Source organism: Solanum lycopersicum, chromosome 9, assembly GCF_036512215.1.
Source record: "Solanum lycopersicum chromosome 9, SLM_r2.1".
NCBI classification, from domain to species: Eukaryota; Viridiplantae; Streptophyta; class Magnoliopsida; order Solanales; family Solanaceae; genus Solanum; species Solanum lycopersicum.
Window position 1 is genome coordinate 4192665 of NC_090808.1, and position 20407 is coordinate 4213071.

The 20407-nt window shown below is 32.6% G+C and overlaps 2 protein-coding genes and 1 long non-coding RNA gene across 5 annotated transcripts; 2 read left to right on the forward strand and 1 right to left on the reverse strand.

Moving 5' to 3' along the window:
- Nucleotides 1–940: 940 nt before the first annotated feature.
- LOC112942235 (uncharacterized) lies at nt 941–2911 on the forward strand. The gene is made up of 2 exons (XR_003248318.2): nt 941–1045; nt 2565–2911. It is a non-coding gene; the product is annotated as an uncharacterized lncRNA (long non-coding RNA).
- Nucleotides 2912–5349: 2438 nt separating this feature from the next.
- LOC101268501 (mitochondrial fission protein ELM1-like) lies at nt 5350–17659 on the reverse strand. Of its 3 annotated transcripts, none has more exons than XR_743049.4 (12): nt 17411–17659; nt 15509–15674; nt 15352–15418; nt 12786–12882; nt 11147–11296; nt 10939–11065; nt 9245–9357; nt 9110–9173; nt 8651–8744; nt 8466–8574; nt 7915–8091; nt 5350–5694 (listed from the first exon to the last, which is right to left on the reverse strand). XR_743049.4 is itself a non-coding variant. In XM_010327591.4 (12 exons), exons 1-11 carry the CDS (start codon nt 17519–17521, stop codon nt 7990–7992), a joined length of 1200 nt encoding a protein of 399 aa, XP_010325893.1. In that variant the 5' UTR covers nt 17522–17659; the 3' UTR covers nt 5558–5694; nt 7951–7989. The 3 variants fall into 3 exon arrangements, 2 of the variants coding, with proteins under 2 accessions (XP_010325893.1, XP_004246476.1); XM_010327591.4 differs by having other exon boundaries at nt 5558–5694; nt 7951–8091; XM_004246428.5 differs by lacking the exon at nt 5350–5694 and having other exon boundaries at nt 7765–8091.
- Nucleotides 6383–7594, forward strand: LOC104649068 (F-box/kelch-repeat protein At3g23880-like). Its single transcript, XM_010327589.3, has one exon. The coding sequence runs from the start codon at nt 6383–6385 to the stop codon at nt 7592–7594; it is 1212 nt and encodes a 403-aa protein (XP_010325891.1).
- Nucleotides 17660–20407: the final 2748 nt, after the last annotated feature.

Here is a 20407-nt window from a genome sequence, read left to right on the forward strand (position 1 = left end):
AATGCATAATTGTATAATTCGCTGCCTATTAAAATTGAGTGATTTTATCGATATAAAATAAAGTTTGATGACTTTACTAGATATTTTTGCATAATTTATATCGTTTTAAGATATTGACTTCTACATTACGCTATACTTTTATATTAGTATCTTTACTTACTCTTTTTTTTTTTTTACAATTAATAAGAGTGAGGAGAAATCAACGGAAAAGTTCAAAGAGACTATTTTTGTAATTCAATAGATTAATTAAAGGAGTAGAGTGGTGACGTTTCAATTTTTTTGCTTCTATTGTATTAATTTATCCCTAGAAATACAAATACTCCGTATGACTTGAGCAATAAATAAATATTATTATTTTATTAATTGGTTAAAACCGGAAATAATATATTATTTCGTAAATAATTTTTTTCTTTTTATTTAAACATGGAAAAAAAATCATAATTAAAATTTTAATATAAATTTTATATTTAATATTTCGTATTTTAAATTAATCCTTCGTTTACAGTAAAAGACGCCTAGGAGAAACCAAAATATTATCTATGATTGGACCGTTTTTTAGAAAAGCCTAGAAAAGAGGCAACTTTAACTTTAATTTAAAGGTTGCTTTTTACGAAAAAAACATCCAAGAAGATAATAGGATTTTAGATATTAAATTCCAAAAAAAATTCTAAATTTTTTTAATAATAATATTTCTTTTTAAATATTTTAAAAAAACTATTAATTTATTTTTGATTTTAATAAAAAAGAAATATTTTGGGCGTAGTGTTAAAAAATCTGAAGCCCATAAAATAAAACCCTACTTACCTACTTATTGCAAAAATACTCGGATTTTCTGTTGGTATAATTTTATTTTTTTTTCTTCTACACATGTTTTTTTTTAATACAGGGAGTCCAATCAAATATAATATAATTTATTAGGTAGAAGAAAAGGACTGTAAAATAAATAATTTAACACACGAAGTATTTATAGGTTAGGTTCAGAGAATAAGTACATTCTTAATCCTTCTCATGTTAAATCTATGTTCGTCTTCAATATTAATTCAAGGTATGTCTCGATTTTTAATCTCCTTCAATGTTATTTTGTACCTCTTTTTTGTTATTTTAGAGTTTCAAGTTTTGATGTTTGATCTAAAGTTTTATTTTGTTCCTCTAAAAGTTTTAATTTTTTTATATCTTGAATAGTTGAATGGTTCAATTCAATGTACATCCCAAAGTTTTGATTTTTGATAGCTATATCTAATTTATTGTATATGTGGAATTTAATATTAATTGAGTAGATCTATATGTAATTAGCCAAGATTTTGTGTTTCTTAGTTTTGATTTTCTAAGACTAATTCAAAAAGTGAGACTACGGTTAATTCAACAAGTGAGCACGGAATGATAATTCAACACTTAAACACTAGTGAGGGTAATTGAATTTCTAATTCAACTAGTGAGGGTAATTGAATTTCTAATTCAACTAGTGAGGGTAATTCAATTAGTGAGGGTAATTGAATTTCTAATTCAACTAGTGAGATTCAATTAGTGAGTGTAATTGAATTTCTAATATAATTCAACTAGTGAGGGTAATCGAATTATAATTCAACTAGTGAGGGTAAACGAATTTATATTTCAACTAGTGAGGGTAATTCAACACTATTGAGTGACAATTGTGTAACAATTCAACTTGTGAGGGTAGTCGAATTCTAATACAACTAGTGAGGGTAATCGAATTCTAATACAACTAGTGACAATTGAGTAACAATTCAACCAGTGAGGGTAATTGAATTATAATTCAACTAGTGAGGGTAATTGAGTAACAATTGAGTAACTCAACACAAAGAGAGTAATTCAAGAGAGTAATTCAACACAAGAGAGAGTAATTCATTACAGGAGAGAGTAATTCATTACAAGAGAGGTCTCTTCAACACATGAGAGTAATTCAACACAAGTGAGAGTAATTCATTACAAGAGATAGGTCTCTTCAACACAAGAGAGAGTAATTCATTACAAGAGATAGGTCTCTTCAACACAAGAGAGAGTAATTCATTACAAGAGAGAGTAATTTAGCATTCAACTAGTGAAGTAACTCAAAACATTTCAAGTGGCTGTAGTGTAGAACATTATCTCTTGTTTGATTTCTTATTCTTTCTGGCTCTGGCAGCTGCATCATCCTTCTCTGCCTTATTATTCTGTCCAAAAAAAAGGAATTTCGTATTAGTATATGGACAGAATCAACTATCTTGCATTCTGTATAGGACTCAAATATTAGTTTAATCAGTATGTACCATATCTTTTTGGCATGTCTTGTCATGTTTTGTACGATTAGCAATCCTGTATTGTTTGTTGCATGTCTGACAAGCCATTGTTTTGCTGTTATCGTTTGTTCTTGTCTTAGTCATGATTCAAGCTTACTATTTCAACAAATTATGGATGAATGTCATTAGGTCACAATTACTAGAATTATAGAGTCACTATATAAAGTAAACAATAAATGTACCAAACAGAATGAAGACAGTTACTATATCCTTGACACAGTGATAGAACTTAGGTCATTATAAGCACATTTTTTACCCTTTACATAGGTACATCACAGAACAAATTTATAGCACAATTGGACATCTAGATATGAATTGGATATATAGATGAATGCTCTCCTTATGTAATTGGAGTGCCTAATTTGTGAAGCTGTAGAGGCACTCTACACAGGTCAAATCACTTCTCGATTAAAATTCTTATTTTATATCAAATGTCTTTGGTCAAGACAATTAGCTTGACTCTATTTTGTTCCTTGTGAATCATTTATTTTCTATGTCTCTAAGTATTTTGAATTTCTTTTTCAGATTTGATTTTTAACTTGAACTAGTTTTTTTCCATATGAATATAACATTATATTTAATATAATCTTGAATATAACATACTATTTCAAGCAGTCTTAGTCTTGGTTCGCTGCTGTTAGCAGTCTGAGCAGGGATAATCCATATACTAAATATTTAGAAGTCTAGCACATTCCTCTTAGCAAAAAACAAACATAACATGCAACTGAGAAGACTTTAGTAGAGGCTTGTCTTGATAGTGCATGTTACTTTAGTATGAAAGAAAACATCAAGGTAGTCCTTAGCAAGCAATTGTCAAGTATTAGAATTAAAAATCCTTAGTACACATTGAATGGAAGTATACTTGATACTCTAAATTGTTAGTTGGCAAAGCAAGTCACTACCCTCATTAATGCAAGTAATTGTTAAGTCCTAAGCAAGACACAAGCCTCATTGAGTTATTCAAGTGACAAAAAGCACATTTATAACCCTTGACACAGTTACATCATATATAGACGTTATAGCAAAAGACTAGATTAACTGTGTCACACTAGTTTTGCAGCAAATGTACAAAACAGAATGAAGGTGTTAACGGGATGATGTTCAAGTTTAATAAGATTCTAAACACATTGTCAACATGTTTAATGCAATAGGTCTTAACTGTTACAAGTTCTAATCAGGATTAGAACATACTATTTCAAGCATTCTTAGTCTTGGTTCACTGCTGTTATCAGTCGAAGCAGAACAATAATCCATATGATGAATATTTAGAAGTCTAGCACATGCCTCTTAGCAAAAATAAACATAAAATGCACCTGACAAGAGTTTAATAGAGGCTTGTCATGATAGTATATGTTCCTTTCGTATGAAAGAAAATATCAAGGTAGACCTTATAAATCCCTAGCAAGTGTCAGTATTAGAACTAAAAATCCTTTGTACCCTTTGAATGGAAGAATACTTAATCCTTTTAGCAGTTTAACTTAGGCAAGTAACACTATTTATTATTCTAAATTGTTAGTTTGCAAATCAAGTCACAATCCTCATCAATGCAAGTAATTGTTATGTTCTAAGCAAGACACAAGCCTCGTTAAGTTATTCAAGTGACAAGCTGTAGAATTTAAAATCCTTTAGAGTCCCTAACAGAGTGACATAACTTAACTTCTTTATGGAACATTTATAACCCTAGATGCAGGTATATCATATATAGACTTATAACAAAAGACTAGATTAAATGTGACACAACAAGTAAGTTTTGCTGCAAATGTACAAAACAGATTGAAGGTCTTAACAGGAAGAAGTTCAAGTTTAACAAATTCTAAACATACTTCATAATAGATTCGAAGTGTTGTTTCAGTAACTTCATCAATTTCATCTTTCCTAGAAGGCGAGTTTATAATCTGCTACTCTACTAGATAGAATGTGTCTATTGCTGAGTAAGTCATGGTTGAACTTTAAGAATCTCCACATTTCCCCATAAATGGGGTTCAGTGACGACGTTTGAGAGAAAAGAAGAAGAAATTGTTGTGGAAGCACTAATTTTTTTTTTCGAACTACTTCTCTAGTTCGGTTCGGCCTAATATAGGTTTCGACTTTCATGTAATTTGTTTTATGGTTTACACATTTTCACTTTGACTATAGTGGATAGTAAATCTTTATAGCTCATCTACCATTTGAGTTGGATTGGCACATCTATTTGAGAAAGGTATCAGATAATTATATGCGAAACATTCGAGACTACTACATAAACATGCACAAAAATGTAGTTAATAAGATGTTAGACATTTGTTTGCAATGCATTACATTGTATGTTAATGTAAGAATTTTATTTATCAATATGAAGATTTAAATTATTTAAGTGAAAGTTCTAAAATATTTTTGATAAAAAGTAGATTTTTCTTTAATAATGTTAATATCATCTAAAGTGAAAATAAAATCATAAAATCAACTATTAAATTTTTTTTCAGTATTCTGATGTACGGTTTGATAGTAGTACTGCAAATATGCACAAAACTTATAACTTGTGCCAAGTGTACATGATTTCCGTGTTTTGATTTGTGAGATTATATTAAGTATGTTTTTGTTGTTATTATTGTAACCATTGGTGGAGCCACTTTATAATCACAAGTTCATCAAAATCCTTTTCAGCGAAAAATTATATTATTTACACATGATTAAAATACTTTTATAAATATATATAGTGGATGTTTAACTTTCTTTGACTACTTCTTGTGTATATTTTTCAAATTTTAAACCCGTATATTGAATTTAAATCCGCCATATTGATTGTAACATTTAGTATCTATAGAAGTGTAATGTAGTCTGGTGAAAATAAAACTACAATTTCTTTTTCTTTAACAATAAAAAAGTGCAAACCAATTTAGACAATCCAATTAATTATCATGCTTTAAAAAATTCAATGATAAACTCCCAATAACAATAGACTAAAATATACACAATATTATAACTTAACTTTATATTAATCAATAGGAAATATGCACTACTTTTAGCGATATACGAATAATGCATTGTGACAAAAGAGTAAATGACAACAAGATATAAAAGTTTTTCTTCATTCTAAAAAATATTTTTCTTATACAAAGATTATTATTTTTTTAACGAAGCCATCACCAATAGGTTGTGAGTCTAGGATTGTGGGGGGTTTGGCTAGACCCTTACCATGTAAAACATAATTAAGTAGAAATACTTACAAAAGATTAAAGGGGGACATGAACCAGCTTGCCTCTAACGAACAAAAGAGATTGATCTAACAATCTAAAGTAGCCTATACAAGTTCCTTTTTGGGAGTACAACAATTAATTAGCTATCAAAAGAAATTATATTTCTCAAATCTTCTCGAAATCATAGGGAGTTGTCATTTATCCAGTTTAAACAGTCACATCTGCAATGCAAAAATAGGTGTTACGAAGCGGATTCGATATTTACTATATATATCTAAAAAATTATTTTAACCATATAAAAATAATATAATTATCGGAAGTTCAAATGAACCCAAAACAATTCAGAGATCATAGATAGGCCATAACTACATCAGGTTGAAACAATCATATAAGAATCTACACTAAATTCAAATTATATAAACCGGCTGTAAATAGGAACACTCTCATAAAAGGTATTTTTAAGATTAAAATATTTTTTAAATGTATCTTCTCGTAAAGAATACTCTCATACGGAAAATTTATCCTACGTCCCACCCATATGTTATTAATGTCATAAAATAAATTATCAATTCTCTCTCTGTATAAAACTAAAATATGATTATGATTTTTCTATAATTATTTTTTTCTTCTTCTCATTATTTACCGATCATTAAATTATCACCAAGTTTAGAAGTGTTTTTAATATTTTTCTCAGCTTTTCATTAAGAGTCTCATGCTCCTATAAGAATTTGAAACCGCTAAATGTATCTAAATTTGGTTAATGAGTTTTTCATACTATAAATAGTTCGAGGACTAAACTAATAATTTACTATTTTTCAATAATTCTTTTCTATACCAAAAAGTGCTAATATTTCCTTTAATTATACCCCACTCTTTAAAAGAAAAGAAAAGAAAATTGTCAAAACCCTAATGGAGTCTGAAGGTTCCCATCTACAGCCAAAACAAATTCTTATTTTGCCGGTAGAGCTCATCATTGAAATCTTATCGAGATTAGCTGTTAAATCTCTTTTACGATTCAAGTGTGTTTCATCGCAATGGAGTTGTTTAATCTCTAGCCCTAATTTTATCAAGACTCATCTTAAGTTATTTACTAATAACAAGGATTTCATCCACAATAGACTCCTATTGACATTTATTCAACCTCACCGCCATCTTATGGACTGCTCCATCAATTCCTTGCTTTATGATTCTGATCCTAAGACATTTCAATTGGATTATCCTATGCAAAATCGTCGTAAGTTACTTAAGATTTTAGGTTCTGTTAATGGATTGATTTGTTTATCGATTGGCAAGGACTTAATTCTTTGGAACCCGTCAATTAGGAAGTTCAAGAAATTTCGTGATCCTCAATGTGGTTGCTATGTGTTGCATGGTTTTGGATATGATGAGCTTCGTGATGATTATAATTTAGTGCTTATTTCCAAAGAAGAGGTCAGATTATATAGTTCAAATAGTGATTCATGCAGAACGTTAGTGCATGATCGTTCGGTTAGGGCGGTTAGAGAGAAAAATGGTATTTTTGTGAAGGGAAAGCTTCATTGGGCTAAATCACTTTCACAAGATCAAGATCAATATCAACATTCATATAATGATTGGGACATCATTTGTATTGATGTGACTGATGGAGAATGGGGAAAGGTGGAAAAACCCTTTTATGGAGAAGGAGATTTTGATTTAACGCCATCTATGGGAGTTTTGGGAAGTGATCTTTCTATTTTGTGTAATAATCATAGCCTTCAAACAGATGTGTGGATAATGAAGGAATGTGGAATTAAAGAATCTTGGACAAAGATGTATACCATGAATCGACCTAATGGTCATCCCGAAGGATATCAGTTTTCTCCGCTCTTTTGCGGGATGTCAAATAAAGGAGAAATCTTTTTTGAGGATGATCAATCAACTTTCATTATTTATGATCCAAAAAATGAATCTTTTACAGGTCAAAAGGTGATTATTGATGGATATCGTTTTTGGGAGGCAAGCATCTACATCGATGAAAGTCTAGTTTGGCCCGTTAGCCAGAAGGGAATGATGCAATCTGGGATACTACGAAGTCTAAGAAAGCAAACAAGGTATGAACAACGAGTGCAACAACCACGAAGGTGGGAAATCCCAAAGTGAAACATATTCAATAACTAGTATTAAGAGTTAGCAACACACTTGTATTAATCATCGCTAAATTCTCTTTATTCAATTTTAATGACCTAAAACTAAAAATTTTAATAATACTTTTTTGTATGCAAAATGTTAGTATCACAATCCTAAATTCGTAGTTTGTATTTATAGCTATATTATTCTGATGACATAAAATGAATCTCCACTTCATAGCAAATATTTGTTATTGTACAAAACTTCAATCAATTTGATGGGAGGATACAAGAGCTGCTTGTGATCAGGCATTTTAATAAAATAAAGTACACTTACACCGACCGTACCCTTACCTTTGTGAGGTTGTTTCCAGTAGACCCTCGACATACCTGGATCAATTTACTACTACTACTTTAGTAGAGTAGAAATTATGATGGCAATCGCCATCCTCGTTCGGCTAGTGCGGTAATCACATGCGCAGCAGCCTCCTTAGTATCATTCAGGGGACTATAGCTCCAACTTTCAGATATCTACAAAATAAGAGGATGAAGTCAAAACTCTGGATTGCAGGCATCATGCTCTTTCATGATCAGTGACTGTAAGCATCATAATGTTCACGGGTGAATTCACTTGAATTCCAAATAAAAGATGTGCCAGAGATAGAAGATATTTCGTCAAATAGCATGCAAAATTAACCACTTCTAATTGAATTTCAATACTATATAATGCTTTTAGAGGATAGAGAAGGATATATTGTACAGTTATCTTCCTGCAAACCAATATTTATCAGTATGTCATTTCTGTCCATGCAAAAACTCAACGAAGGAGAATAAAACTAGAAGGGTGATGTTATCCTTGTGCCTAGTAGGAGCCTAGAATATAAATTAATAGAATTATTACTCACATCTTCTTTTCCAAGGAATGGACGAACCACTCCTCGATTTTTCAAGGATTGATGGAAGTCTCTGAATTTCCACGTACATCGCTCAGCACCAATTACATAAACAGGTTTCCTGATGAAATGCTAATGAAAAGGATAACAGAAAAGGGACATCGAATTGAAAAGAGTCAGCATAAAGGCCAACTTACCCCGTACTGCAAGCCTCGCTTAACATACTAACTGAGTCAGCAGTAATAACAAAAGCATCTGCAAAAGCCAAATGTCCCATATGTGGATTTGGACCTGAAAGGTATTAATGTAAAAGGCTCGTATACATTACGTCAGTGGCATCAGAAGGAAATACAAATAATTATGAGAATTAGGCGAAAATTGAAGTATCAGCAATATCTCCTCTTCGAGGGAAAAAGATTAAAGTATCTCTCTGATTATCCTTTCCTTAATAGCAAACTATACTACCCATTTCTTTGTTGAATCTCTATACAAGATCTGCTGAGTAACAATTAAATTTGACATCAGAACACCCTTTTGTTTAGCTCATCAAAAAGCTCAAACTTCTGTTACTTGTTTCTTTTTGCTGTTTATTTTCTCATTGAAGAGACATTTCTCTTCTGCGAGGGACAGGAATACAAACATTGCATCAGCTGTACCTTGACCGTTCCAAATGTGAACTTTAGGATGATTTCCAAGCTCTTTCCATATGATGTCTGAGACCTGTTAACTACAATATCAACAACCAATCACGAGAAGGAAAATTGGCAGATGAAACTGATGAAATCATATACCTTACTAGGAGTTCTACGAGAAAAAGATACTCTGATGCTCCCACAGGTTGGAACAATATTCAGAAGCAAGGCTGTTAGCTCCACTGCTAGGTCTGTACCATATCTACAATGACCTGGAAAGAAAGACTTGTGAGCAAAAAAGGAAAATAACCAGTTAATCAAGTTGTAATAATTGTGCTGGCAAATTCTACATTTTGAGAAGTTGCACGAAGAATTAGAAGCAGATTTCTTATACCAAAAGGAATATCAGAGTAATCATTGAGAACAGACTCAAAAGCTGATATATACAACTTTGCCTTCACAATGTAATAAACAAAGTTATTACATTTCAGTCATATAAAATGCAACAACGCTTCTCTTTTATGAAATGCTTACAATGTATAAATGCTAAAAACGCACTGAGAGATCATCCAAGCTTTACATCATTTTCAGCCACTTCAGGACTAGAGGCATATATTAACAAATCAAATCTTTTTGCAGCTGGAGTAGACAGTGTAACAAGGGACAGGCTATTTGAGTTAACTGGTATCTCCCCTGGAACCTTCCCTGTTAGGTACTTAGGTTTACCTCTTTCACCTAAGAATGTAATAAACTAGATTGCCACCACTGTGTCTCAAAAATTACAGAGAAGAACAGAGCAACCTCTGCTTGACACTTATCTTATGTAGGCAGATTGCAGGTTATTAATCCAGTCCTATTTTGCTAGCATAATTTCTAGGGGTCTGCGTTTATCCTTCCCAGAGTGTGCTTAATGAAGTAGATACGAGATGGAGACAATTCTTATGGAGTAGCACAGAGGAAAAACAGCAGATTTCATAAGTGGCTTGGACCACAATTTGCAAACCAAAGAAGCATGGAGGTTTGAATATTAAAAGACTTTGGAATTTGGCTGCTACTGGTAAGCCGTAAGCTGATATGGTTTACTGATGGAAAAAGAGGATATATTTAGGGTAAGATGGGTGAATGAAGTCTATATGAACAATAGTGGTGATTTTTAGAGTCACAAGACACCTAGTGATTGTAAATAGTGTTGAAAGAGGTTGCACAAACTAAAAATTGGCAATCAGCTAGGGAGGTATAAGCTAACTATTAATGGTCAGAATTCAATTAGTACAAGTTATCTGGAAATGTTGGTACCTTCACCAAAGAGATGGTCATAGATAGCTGAGCTGGTCTGGAATAGAACAATGCTGTTGAAACACGGGTTTATACTATGGTTGGCTGCTCAGGACAGATTGCTTTTATTTTTGAGATGGTAACAAGTTGTTTTAAAAACAAAATCCAGAAGGGGCCAGTGAAGGCCTAATTACAAGGAAGTTAAATACATCTGTCTTATTGGTTTAGTGTTTTTCTAATAAGTCCTCGTAAATAATTTGTTAGCTCGCTATCCCTATTTACTAGTAATCAGTTCGTTGAATATTTCATTCTGTGGAGATATTCTAGGTTAGGAAAATGATTATCTTTTTACTGTTTCTGTTGCTGCAAAGTTCCCTGTAAATAATCTTTTTACGTTTTTCTTTGACTGCATAGTAACAGATGATGCCAATTGTGGCTTAAGCATATTCAGAACCTGGTTAGTTTACTTCATAACATTTCTACAAGGATTAAATACTGACTTTCAAAATGTCAATCACCCCTTCACAACAAAATATTCAAACCACAGTACAGGAAAGAGACTTCAATATGCAAACTACCTGTAGGCCCTCCAACATTAACCACAAGCAAAGGTTTTGGTATAGTTGCTAACTCATCGTGCCAAGTGTCAGCTGCATCCTTCAGCGCATTAGAATCAGCTTGATGAAGGGCTCCAACAGTCAGTATCTGCCTCAAAATTCTCAGTGAAGATGTCTACAAAATGTGGAGGTGGTAAAGAACTCCAAGGTTTTCAAGAAATTTGCATACCACGTGTCTCTCAGGAGATGTGCGAGGGGTTATCCACCTTCGAAGAAACCAAGGAATTTGTTTTTGTCCCTCAGGTGTCAAAGGATAATAATCATGACGAGGTGTGATCACTAGGTCAAACCTATTTAGACGTGATCTGGGATGTTGAATCTGAAAACATAACACAACAGAATCTTACCATTTTAACTAGTACTATATTTTTTTCTACAATAATAACTATTTCTTTTCTCTTTTTTTGATGATTGTGGTGTCAGGGCCAGCTTTCGTGCACCTTGACTAATTTCACGGGATACCTGCCACCTCCCACCAGCAACAGGTGCCAGGTAACTCTGTCTACCAAGAATAGGACAGATGGGAACAATGGTATTCTGTACCCATTATAAATAAAGCAGTACATTGGTTGCACTGAAACCATATTTACAAGAGTGTTGTACGATCTACTGTCCTGTGACTACAGAGAATCTAAAGCGTCAATGATGAAACAGTATCATTGGAATACAACTAGTTACACCAAAAACATAAAGTCAAAATACAATTTCAAATGTTTCAGTGCTACCTAAGTACTGGTTTTAAAACAAAGTTGCCTTACTCAAAAAATAAAATATACAATTAAATTTGACTTACTCAAAAAATAAAATATACAATTCAATTTGACTTGCTCAAAAAATAAAATATACAATTCAATTTGATTTTCTCCATACTATTCTCAATACTTTCATTGCATGTAAGGTTCCTCTCCTTCCAAATTGTCCACCAGATACTAGCTGGGACAATTCTCCATCTAATCCTATTCTTTGCCTATGTACCTGCTCCTTCCCAGCACTATATGTTATTAGCATATTGTCATTCTAATACTCATTTGGAACTTCAAACATGGAAGAAGAAGAAGATATGAAGGAAATTCCAAACAACATTGGCATAGAAAAAGGGCTTTTCGTATTTATGTTAAAGGTTTATATTATCCTGAATACGAGAAAAAACTAAAATAATTTATTTTAGGAGAGCACTTGTCACATGATATCCCTCCCTCCCTCCACTATGTGTGTGACATGACCAACATGAATACTACTATATGCCGAATCTAATGTCCCAACAATTAAAAGCAATGATTATTCAATCTCAAAGATGCAGGAGAGTTGGTCAGTAGAGACGAATAAAATTCACTTTAAAGAACTTGAGGTCCTTAATGTCAAATGATGTTGTATTTCCTAAGAATTTAAATCCGTTATAAAGTCAAACACAAGTTGGTAAAACTAGAATTATGATTCAACAAATTGTGGGCACCCCAAAACCGAGATAGAGTCTCAAAAAGAAATGGAACACCAGAATGAAATTGTGCTTACACGCAAATTAAATTTCATCAGTCTCTGACATCCAATGTTTGGAACAAACAGATCCTAGTCAAAGAGAGAATTATATATGGGTGGCATGACCTTATTATTTTTTAGGGCTTTCAAACTTTGTAGGACTATGCCAAATTATATGAAGTGTCCGAGAAGAAAAGGAACGACGATACAGTAACAATATTAGACATTAAGAGAAAAATATTCAGAAAAACTAATGAAGTGTAAATATGTATTTCCATCACTGGGTTAAAAAGTTCTTATATATCATACAAGAAAGCTTAGTTTTGTCAAACCTGCACAGTGAAAACATATTCTGGAGCTAACTGTTTTATTGAGCTTGAAATGGAGATAGTATCACGACCTGATGCGACTACTAATGATGGACCATCCCTAAATTTTGAGAAAGTGAAATAGAAAGATCAGATGTAATTAACATCTAAGAGCAAGATTTGATCCAACAATACCTCCTGCAAATAAAGAAGTCATAAACAAGCTCACGCGAAATTAGTATTGCAGTTGCATAAGAACCATTGCAACGCACAAGCAGAGACAGTTCCCTCATTGTCTCAAAAGCAACTTCCTTAGGCAGAACCAATTTTACATGTCATTGTGCATTGATCAAGTGTCATATACCTGTTACCATTTTTCCATTTTAGATTTATATTGTTTTTCTTCAACTTACTCAGCTAGTTTTGTGATTCCCATAATTCTGAAAGAAACATTTGAGGTTGCTTGGAGCCAAGTCGCTATACCCACGTGATTTTTATCTCAAAACAACATACAACAACATTCCCAGTGTAATCTCACCAAGTGGATCTGGGAAGGGTAGAGTGTGTGCAGATCTTACCCCTACCTCATAGGTAGAGATGTTGCTTCGGATAGACCCTCGGCTCAAGAATATCCAAGCTATTTTAGAATTATGTTGGAGCCAAGGGTATTACTGTTTGTTACTTCATTTGCTAGATATGTTGCTATTTGTTGTCATATTTTCTTGACTCCCGACTTCAAAAAACTTCTCTTTTGATCCAAGATCTATCCGGAACGACCTTTCTACCCCACAAACATAGGATAAGCTCTAGGTACATCCCACCCTCCCCAGACCCCATTTGTGGGATTGCACTGGGTTGGTTGTTGTTATGATCTGGAGAAAACCATTGCAACACTTGAATGCAATTCTTTCAGATAGAGCTTTTGTTTTTTGATTGTCAAAGAGAATATTCGAGTAAACATTGCATAAACTTGAATTCTACAGTGCAATTTGTTTTCTAATTAGATAAAGTTACTGTAATATGATTTCTATCCCTCATGTGCAACTTTTTTGATTGGTTAAAAAGAGGTTTCATATGAGGGATAGAAACTGTATTATAGAACTTATATTAAAAAACTCAAATATCCTTAAAGGAATACTTGAATTTTTCCTCTTCCCATCTTCTATTCCTGAAGTTTGGGACTAGTGCAACAACATCCAAGTGTAATCGCACAAGTGGAGCCTGGGGTAGGTGGTGTGTCGGCAGCCTTAACCCTACCTTGTGAAGGTAGAAATGTTTCCGATAGATCTTCAGCTCAAGCAAAACATATAGAAAAACAAGTACGTAAAGCAAATATTTAAGGAGAGTCCTGTCCCTTTCTCTTGCTAAGTAAATATATTTGGGTTTATACCAATTCTGAGCCTTCAACTCTATTATCAAGTCAGAGTCAGACTTATCCCAAAAAGAGAAAGATCTCCATTATTGAGCATATCCTTATTACTTCGATTGTCTAGAAAGTTCAAGTGCTCAAGGCCAACAACGATATTCATTAGGTTCAAGCTTAAGATGAAAGGAATTTCCTACCTCCAAGACTTCAATCTAGTGGTAAGAGTGCAATACGCGATGTGTTGATTAGGTGCACGTTACGTGTTTGAACACTACCGCAGGCAAAAGCATGTTGTTTAAGTGGACAAAACTAGATCAAGGAGCACCCACTGAGTTTCAAACCATGCACCACTAGTTTCGAAGATTTCTCGATTATAGAAAAAGGTTAGAAGAATTTCCAGGAACTCTGAAAAAACTGTTTGCATCATTATTCATCATCAGTAGATCTGTTCCACTCCACAACTTTTTCCTCCAAACCGTTGTCCTTAAAATAAATTAATTTGCACTATGTACTTTAGAGTGAGCAACATGTAAGGACCTAAAGCCCCAATCTATGTGTAGCTCCGGCTTCAGTAAGATTTAAGATGACGAACATCTATAAAACTATAGTCAACAATGAAGTTCAACAACTTCAATGCACTTTGTAGGTGCTATTGTCTAGTAAAAATTTCATTGTAAATTCAAAAAAAAAAAAGAAGTAAAGTTCAACAGCAAAATAAAAATGATCAAACAAAATGAGAAGTGCTTAAACCAGATGCATATATACATATCGATGTGTTCACAAACAGAAGCCCGAACTAGCCTAGCTGCTAACAAAATATGAAGTGTAATCATTTAAAGTGATGCAGCAATGTGGAAGCCATGCGCTTCAACAAAGTGTGCACTTCAAACAATGAGGCGCAGAGTGATTCCAACGATAAGCAATCGGTTCTTTAAATTTCAACTTTGAGGAGTTAAAATATATCGGCATTTTTGTCTATTGGATGCTGAAATTAGTTATTTTAATTATAAGTTGATTATTAAAATACTAACTTCATATATTTTGGTACTTCATTATTTTCAGTAAATTGTTCGCTTCACTTCTCATTTTCCACTTCATGTCACATTGACTTTATTTCTTCGCTTTGATACAGCCCAACTAATAGCTTGAAACACACCAAATGGACCACACAACGCACTGGGATGCACAAAATAGAGAAACATAAATATACTAAACAGAACATACTTGGCAAATGCTTCACAGGATAGTGCTGCAATATATTTTGCATTAGCTTCTAGGATATCTGAAGAAACTGCATCAGAACCAACAAAACACAATCATTTGAGATATAATATTAAGATAGCTTTTCAGTATTGAGTGAACTAGCAGAAATTCATAGTACCCTGTCTTTCGGCAGCAAGAGACAACAATTTATGTCCTCTGACTGCTATTTGAGTTGGAAGTGGATCTCCATAAATCAACCTCCTGACATTTTCTAACCTTTTATGGAGAGAAACAGGCAACCACTGAAGTCGCTTGTTAATACCTCCTTTTGGCCTAATAACTCGCTGTGCAACAATGAGCAAAATAAGTGCAAATACCAGATGAGAAACGATGACACATTAAACAACTATGGCAAACAGGACCTTACATGATGCAGAGAACTAATAGTTCAGTTAATTTTCCTTTAAAATCTAATCCAACAAAGAAAACTGTTCTCTTCTTTTTTTCCACATAACATGGTCCATTTGAAGAGGAGATGCACAGATACCCAGTGCGGAGTGGTAGAGGTAGGTCGAAGATGTACTGAAAGAGGTGACTAGACAGAACATCTCGCAACCTCAGCTTACCGAAGACATGACATTAGATAGGAGATTATGGAGGACACGGTTTAGGGTAGAAGGTTAGTTGGTGTTGAGTGTTGTCTCACTTATCATACTAGTAGTCATTGTATTTCTCTTTTAATTTCTTGTTTCTTCGATTTCTATTACTATTTTCTGTTCCTTCTACTTTGACTATCACATTATTTTTCGTAGTTACTGTTCCTTTTTTAGATGTCTTGTCATGCCTGGTTGAGTATTTTGCCTTGGTTTCTTCACTTCTGTAATTTTCTTGAGCCAAGGGTCCATCGAAAATAGTCTCTCTACCTCCTAAGCTAGAGATAAGGTTTACATGCAACCCTCCTCATACCCCACTTGTGGGACTACATTGGGTATGTTGTTGTTGTTGTATGGTCCATTTGCAGACATACTGCAGAAATAGAACCCTTGCTGTCTTCAAATTCCATACAAGGTAGACTAGACTAGAAATACTCCTGCAACTTGCAATCACCAACCCCATAAAAGTTGTCAAGGAAAAAAGTCAGTCCCCCGTCAATGAATAGTTTGAGGTGTATCTTTCAATCACCACAATCAAATTACAGAAGACAAGAGTAGAAAACATTGGGGTTCTTCGTACTACTTATCTTGGTTTACCTCTAGGCGTCGCTACTAAGGACCTGGCAGCTTGGAACCCAGTGGTAGAAAGGGTAGAAAAGAGATTTGCAGGTTGGCAAAAGAGATATTTATCTAGGGAGGGGGAAGGTAGTGTTAATTAAGATTACGTTGTCGAACATCCCCACATATTTTATGTCTATGTTACAAGCCTCAGTAACTATTACATTAAATTGGAATTACTACAGAGAGAATTTTCTGTGGGATAGCTCAAGCTGGGAAAGAAGTTTCACTTGGCAAATTGGGTGATTGTCACTACACCAAAAAATTCCTAAATAAACATCATCATAGTCCCTTGAAGTGGTTCCTATGTGGACCATCAAAAATCTCCTCGTAGAAATAGCTTCTCGGTGTGCGATATACTTCTCACAACCTCGTCCAACTCCTCCTAAACAAGTTTTCTGACCTACTCGTCTAAACTTGCTTACAGTGCATATGGACTAATTATGTTAAAAGTAAGCCCTCCCACAACTAGCTTAATGACCATCATACTATCATTCACCCTCCTAACCTCTACCACTTGCTCTCTGAGTTCCCTATCTACTAACAAGCCTACTTAATTCCCGTTCCTCGAGCTTCCTGATTCCTGAATACCACAACTTAAATCCATTGCTAACAAAGTGTATCTAACATAGATATTACTTTATCTAACATGGTAGCTAATATATACTAATGTAATCCATGGAGCCTCGCATAAACTATAATGAACTACAAAATACACATTCTAGCACACAAAACCTAGCTGAATTACAACGCAGGCGATCAATTATATAGCAAAATACTGAAAAAAAAAGAAGAGAGAAATATATTACAAATAGTGTTTGTCGATGCGATAAGCCCAAAGCTCGAACCAAACCGAAGCACTGATTTTCTGCACCGGCGACGCCATTTCCTATTATAAATACTCTGCTAATGGTTCGCATTTTCGATCATGGAGATCTATTACTCGAATTCGAAAGGGTTTCAGGGATTTTCTCCCCACAATGTGCGGGTTTCGGCTCAACAATTCCAGAAATGTTAAAACACAAAGGTGCCAAAATCATCTCGTATAAGAAAGTGTGTTTATTTTATCTTCTGTACCAATAAAATTACCCTATCAATATCACGAAATTTATAAAATAATATTAAAATTTAATAGATTAAAATTAAAGGGTCAAACTAATCGATAGCCCTTAAAAGTTGACACAAACTATCACTAAGATACTTCATTTAGATAATATTCTTTTTAGATACTTCATGTAAAATTTTGATGTGTCAATTTTTTTTACCAATCAACAAAAATTTATAAAGTCTGTGTTACACTCGCAAATAAATGACGTGAAACTAACAAAGTAGACAACGATATGTGTTATTTACGTAAAACATAATTCTTAAATAATTATTTTTAAATAAAAATAAAAAAATAACCAATGAATCATTTACATATAAATTTTTGCCCAATAATTTTTTTAAAAAAAAATTAATTCAATAAATCCCCCTCCCCCAACCCACCCACCATTGTATTCTCCAAACATCTCGGCACCCATTTCTTTTGATTTTCTTCTCCAAATACGATAGTTCTTTTTCCCAATAACATTTGGGCTCACAACCATCACCACACTGTTCCTTTTTTATTATTTTATTTTTCAAATATCTTTTTGTTTTATTTTTTATCCTAATTAGCAGGTTAAAAATTTATTTTAAAAAATAATAAATTTACTCTTATGTGAAAATGAATTTCTTTCGAGAAAGAATCTCATGAATAATTTATTATTTAAATTGGTCTATTTCTAAATTTTCTAATTCAAATTCATCATTTTACTGTAATTATTTCTCTTCGTCATTGTTGGATATTTATGTTTGCAAAAATAGAGACTGAAATTGGAAAGAAGAACAAGAAAAAAATTAAAAAGTCGACTGAATATATATTTCACGCGCAGTCAACAAGTGTATTAAACATACACTTATTGGGCCAGTTAAGCAAAAAGTGTCAATATGACATAACAAAAGCTGACATGAGGTGTTTAAAATGAACATCATCCGCTTAAGGTATCTAAGTGAAAATTCATGCCAAACTTAAAGGGTCACCTATGGGTTATGCTTTTACACTTAATACTCACCCTCTCGATAATATTTGTTCACTACTCACTTTTGCACACTTATTAAGGAGCTATAAATACAAGAATGGTATTACTGTATTATTCTTTAAATATAATAAATACAATATTTTGAAAAATAGTGTAGAGAAATGAATTTAATTTAGGATAAAAGTTATTTAGGAACATAGTAAAAATTATCCACTGATTTCATAAAGTGAATAAGTATAGTGGAAAACTATCTATTGATTTCATAAAGTGAATAAGTATAGTGGAAAATTATTGCTGAACGGGGAGTAATGTAAAGGAAAATAATAACTATATCATCTTCTCTTTATCCTTCAAACAATCATCTTTAATTTTATTTTATATTTTATCATTTTGCTTTCGGAAAGTGATACTATTAGATATTTTTGGAGAATGAAGTGAACATCAACCTGAGATGTTGAATTTTTTGATAAATAAATAATCGATGGTGATGAGATGAATAAATTTTAAAAGGGATAAAACTTATTTGCACGGTGTGTTTACACCAAGTCAATACATGTATGTCATGTGTTTATATTTATAGTTCATTTTACTTAACCATAATTAATTGACATGTGTTTTACTTCATTAAATCACATAATAATGGAAATTGTATTGGTTTAGTGTAAATATCCAGGGCGAATAACTTTTTCATTTCAAAAGGCTGAAAAAAGTGAACAAATATACTAGATTTGTTTATTTACCAAAACTTCAACATAAATGGTGTATTTATTTCATAAAAGTATGTCATATATCATCAGAAGATAAGCTTTAACAGTGGGTCAATATATTTTATAGAAAAATTACTTATTTGTTCAAGGAAAATCAAAAAGATCGATTAAAGATAATTATTGATGAATCTAAAAACTCTTCGTACATAGATATTATCAACCCAAAACAACAAATATTCAGAAAAAAAAATTTACATAATAATCTATATGAAATAATTAATATAGTAAAAGAAACGGTTAAGTATAACGTTAATGAATAGATTTCTTGAAAATGAAGTAACACTTTTATCCAGTTGTGCTTGTGCTTGAAAGTTTAAAGACTCGTTATTGCGTACTATATATTATCCAATGGGTTAAACTATACTATATTAATAAAAAAGTTATATCATCATCTTAGGTTAACCGATTTAATTTTTAAATTAGCAAATCATGTTAGTAGTACAAAGTATACGATATAAATTTCTAAAAGAATGATTATGACCAAAAAAAAATATAAATTTCTAAAAGAATGATTATTACCAAAAAGAAAAACTTAGATACAACAATTTGTTTTTCACTTCTAATCAATATATGTTGTGTCTTTGATAGTAGTCTCAATTCATCAATATATTTGATTTCCTCTTATTTGGTAATGTATATCCGATAAAAGTATTGAATGAGTAAATCTATTTATGTCACAATTAGTATAATTTATAATTGCATATAGTTCTGATAATCAATTATTTGCTAGAAAGTAAATATGGTGGACAAGTATGAGGTTTTTCTTGATAAAAATTTTAGCTCTTGATAAAAATTTTAGCACAGTGGATTGACGAAGAATCAACGGCACTTTTTCAACGATTTGGTTGAGATAAAATTTTAAAAAAATCTTCTTAGGTATTGATACGATTACGTTAATACGATCACGTCGATACAAACCAGAATATTATAAAGTTATTAATATCTGACGTTTACCTAAATTAGTCAATAATGTGCA

Bases quoted from the DNA above. Each gene is read 5' to 3' on its own strand.
- LOC101268501 (XM_010327591.4), bottom strand. From the start codon at position 17,521: ATGCGAACCATTAGCAGAGTATTTATAATAGGAAATGGCGTCGCCGGT. The intron at 8,745-9,109 runs GTACAGCTGATG...AATACCTTTCAG, and splicing joins TCACATTTGGAACGGTCAAG to GTCCAAATCCACATATGGGA. The intron at 8,092-8,465 runs GTGAGTAATAAT...CTTATTTTGTAG, and splicing joins CATTCCTTGGAAAAGAAGAT to ATATCTGAAAGTTGGAGCTA.
- LOC104649068 (XM_010327589.3), top strand. From the start codon at position 6,383: ATGGAGTCTGAAGGTTCCCATCTACAGCCAAAACAAATTCTTATTTTG.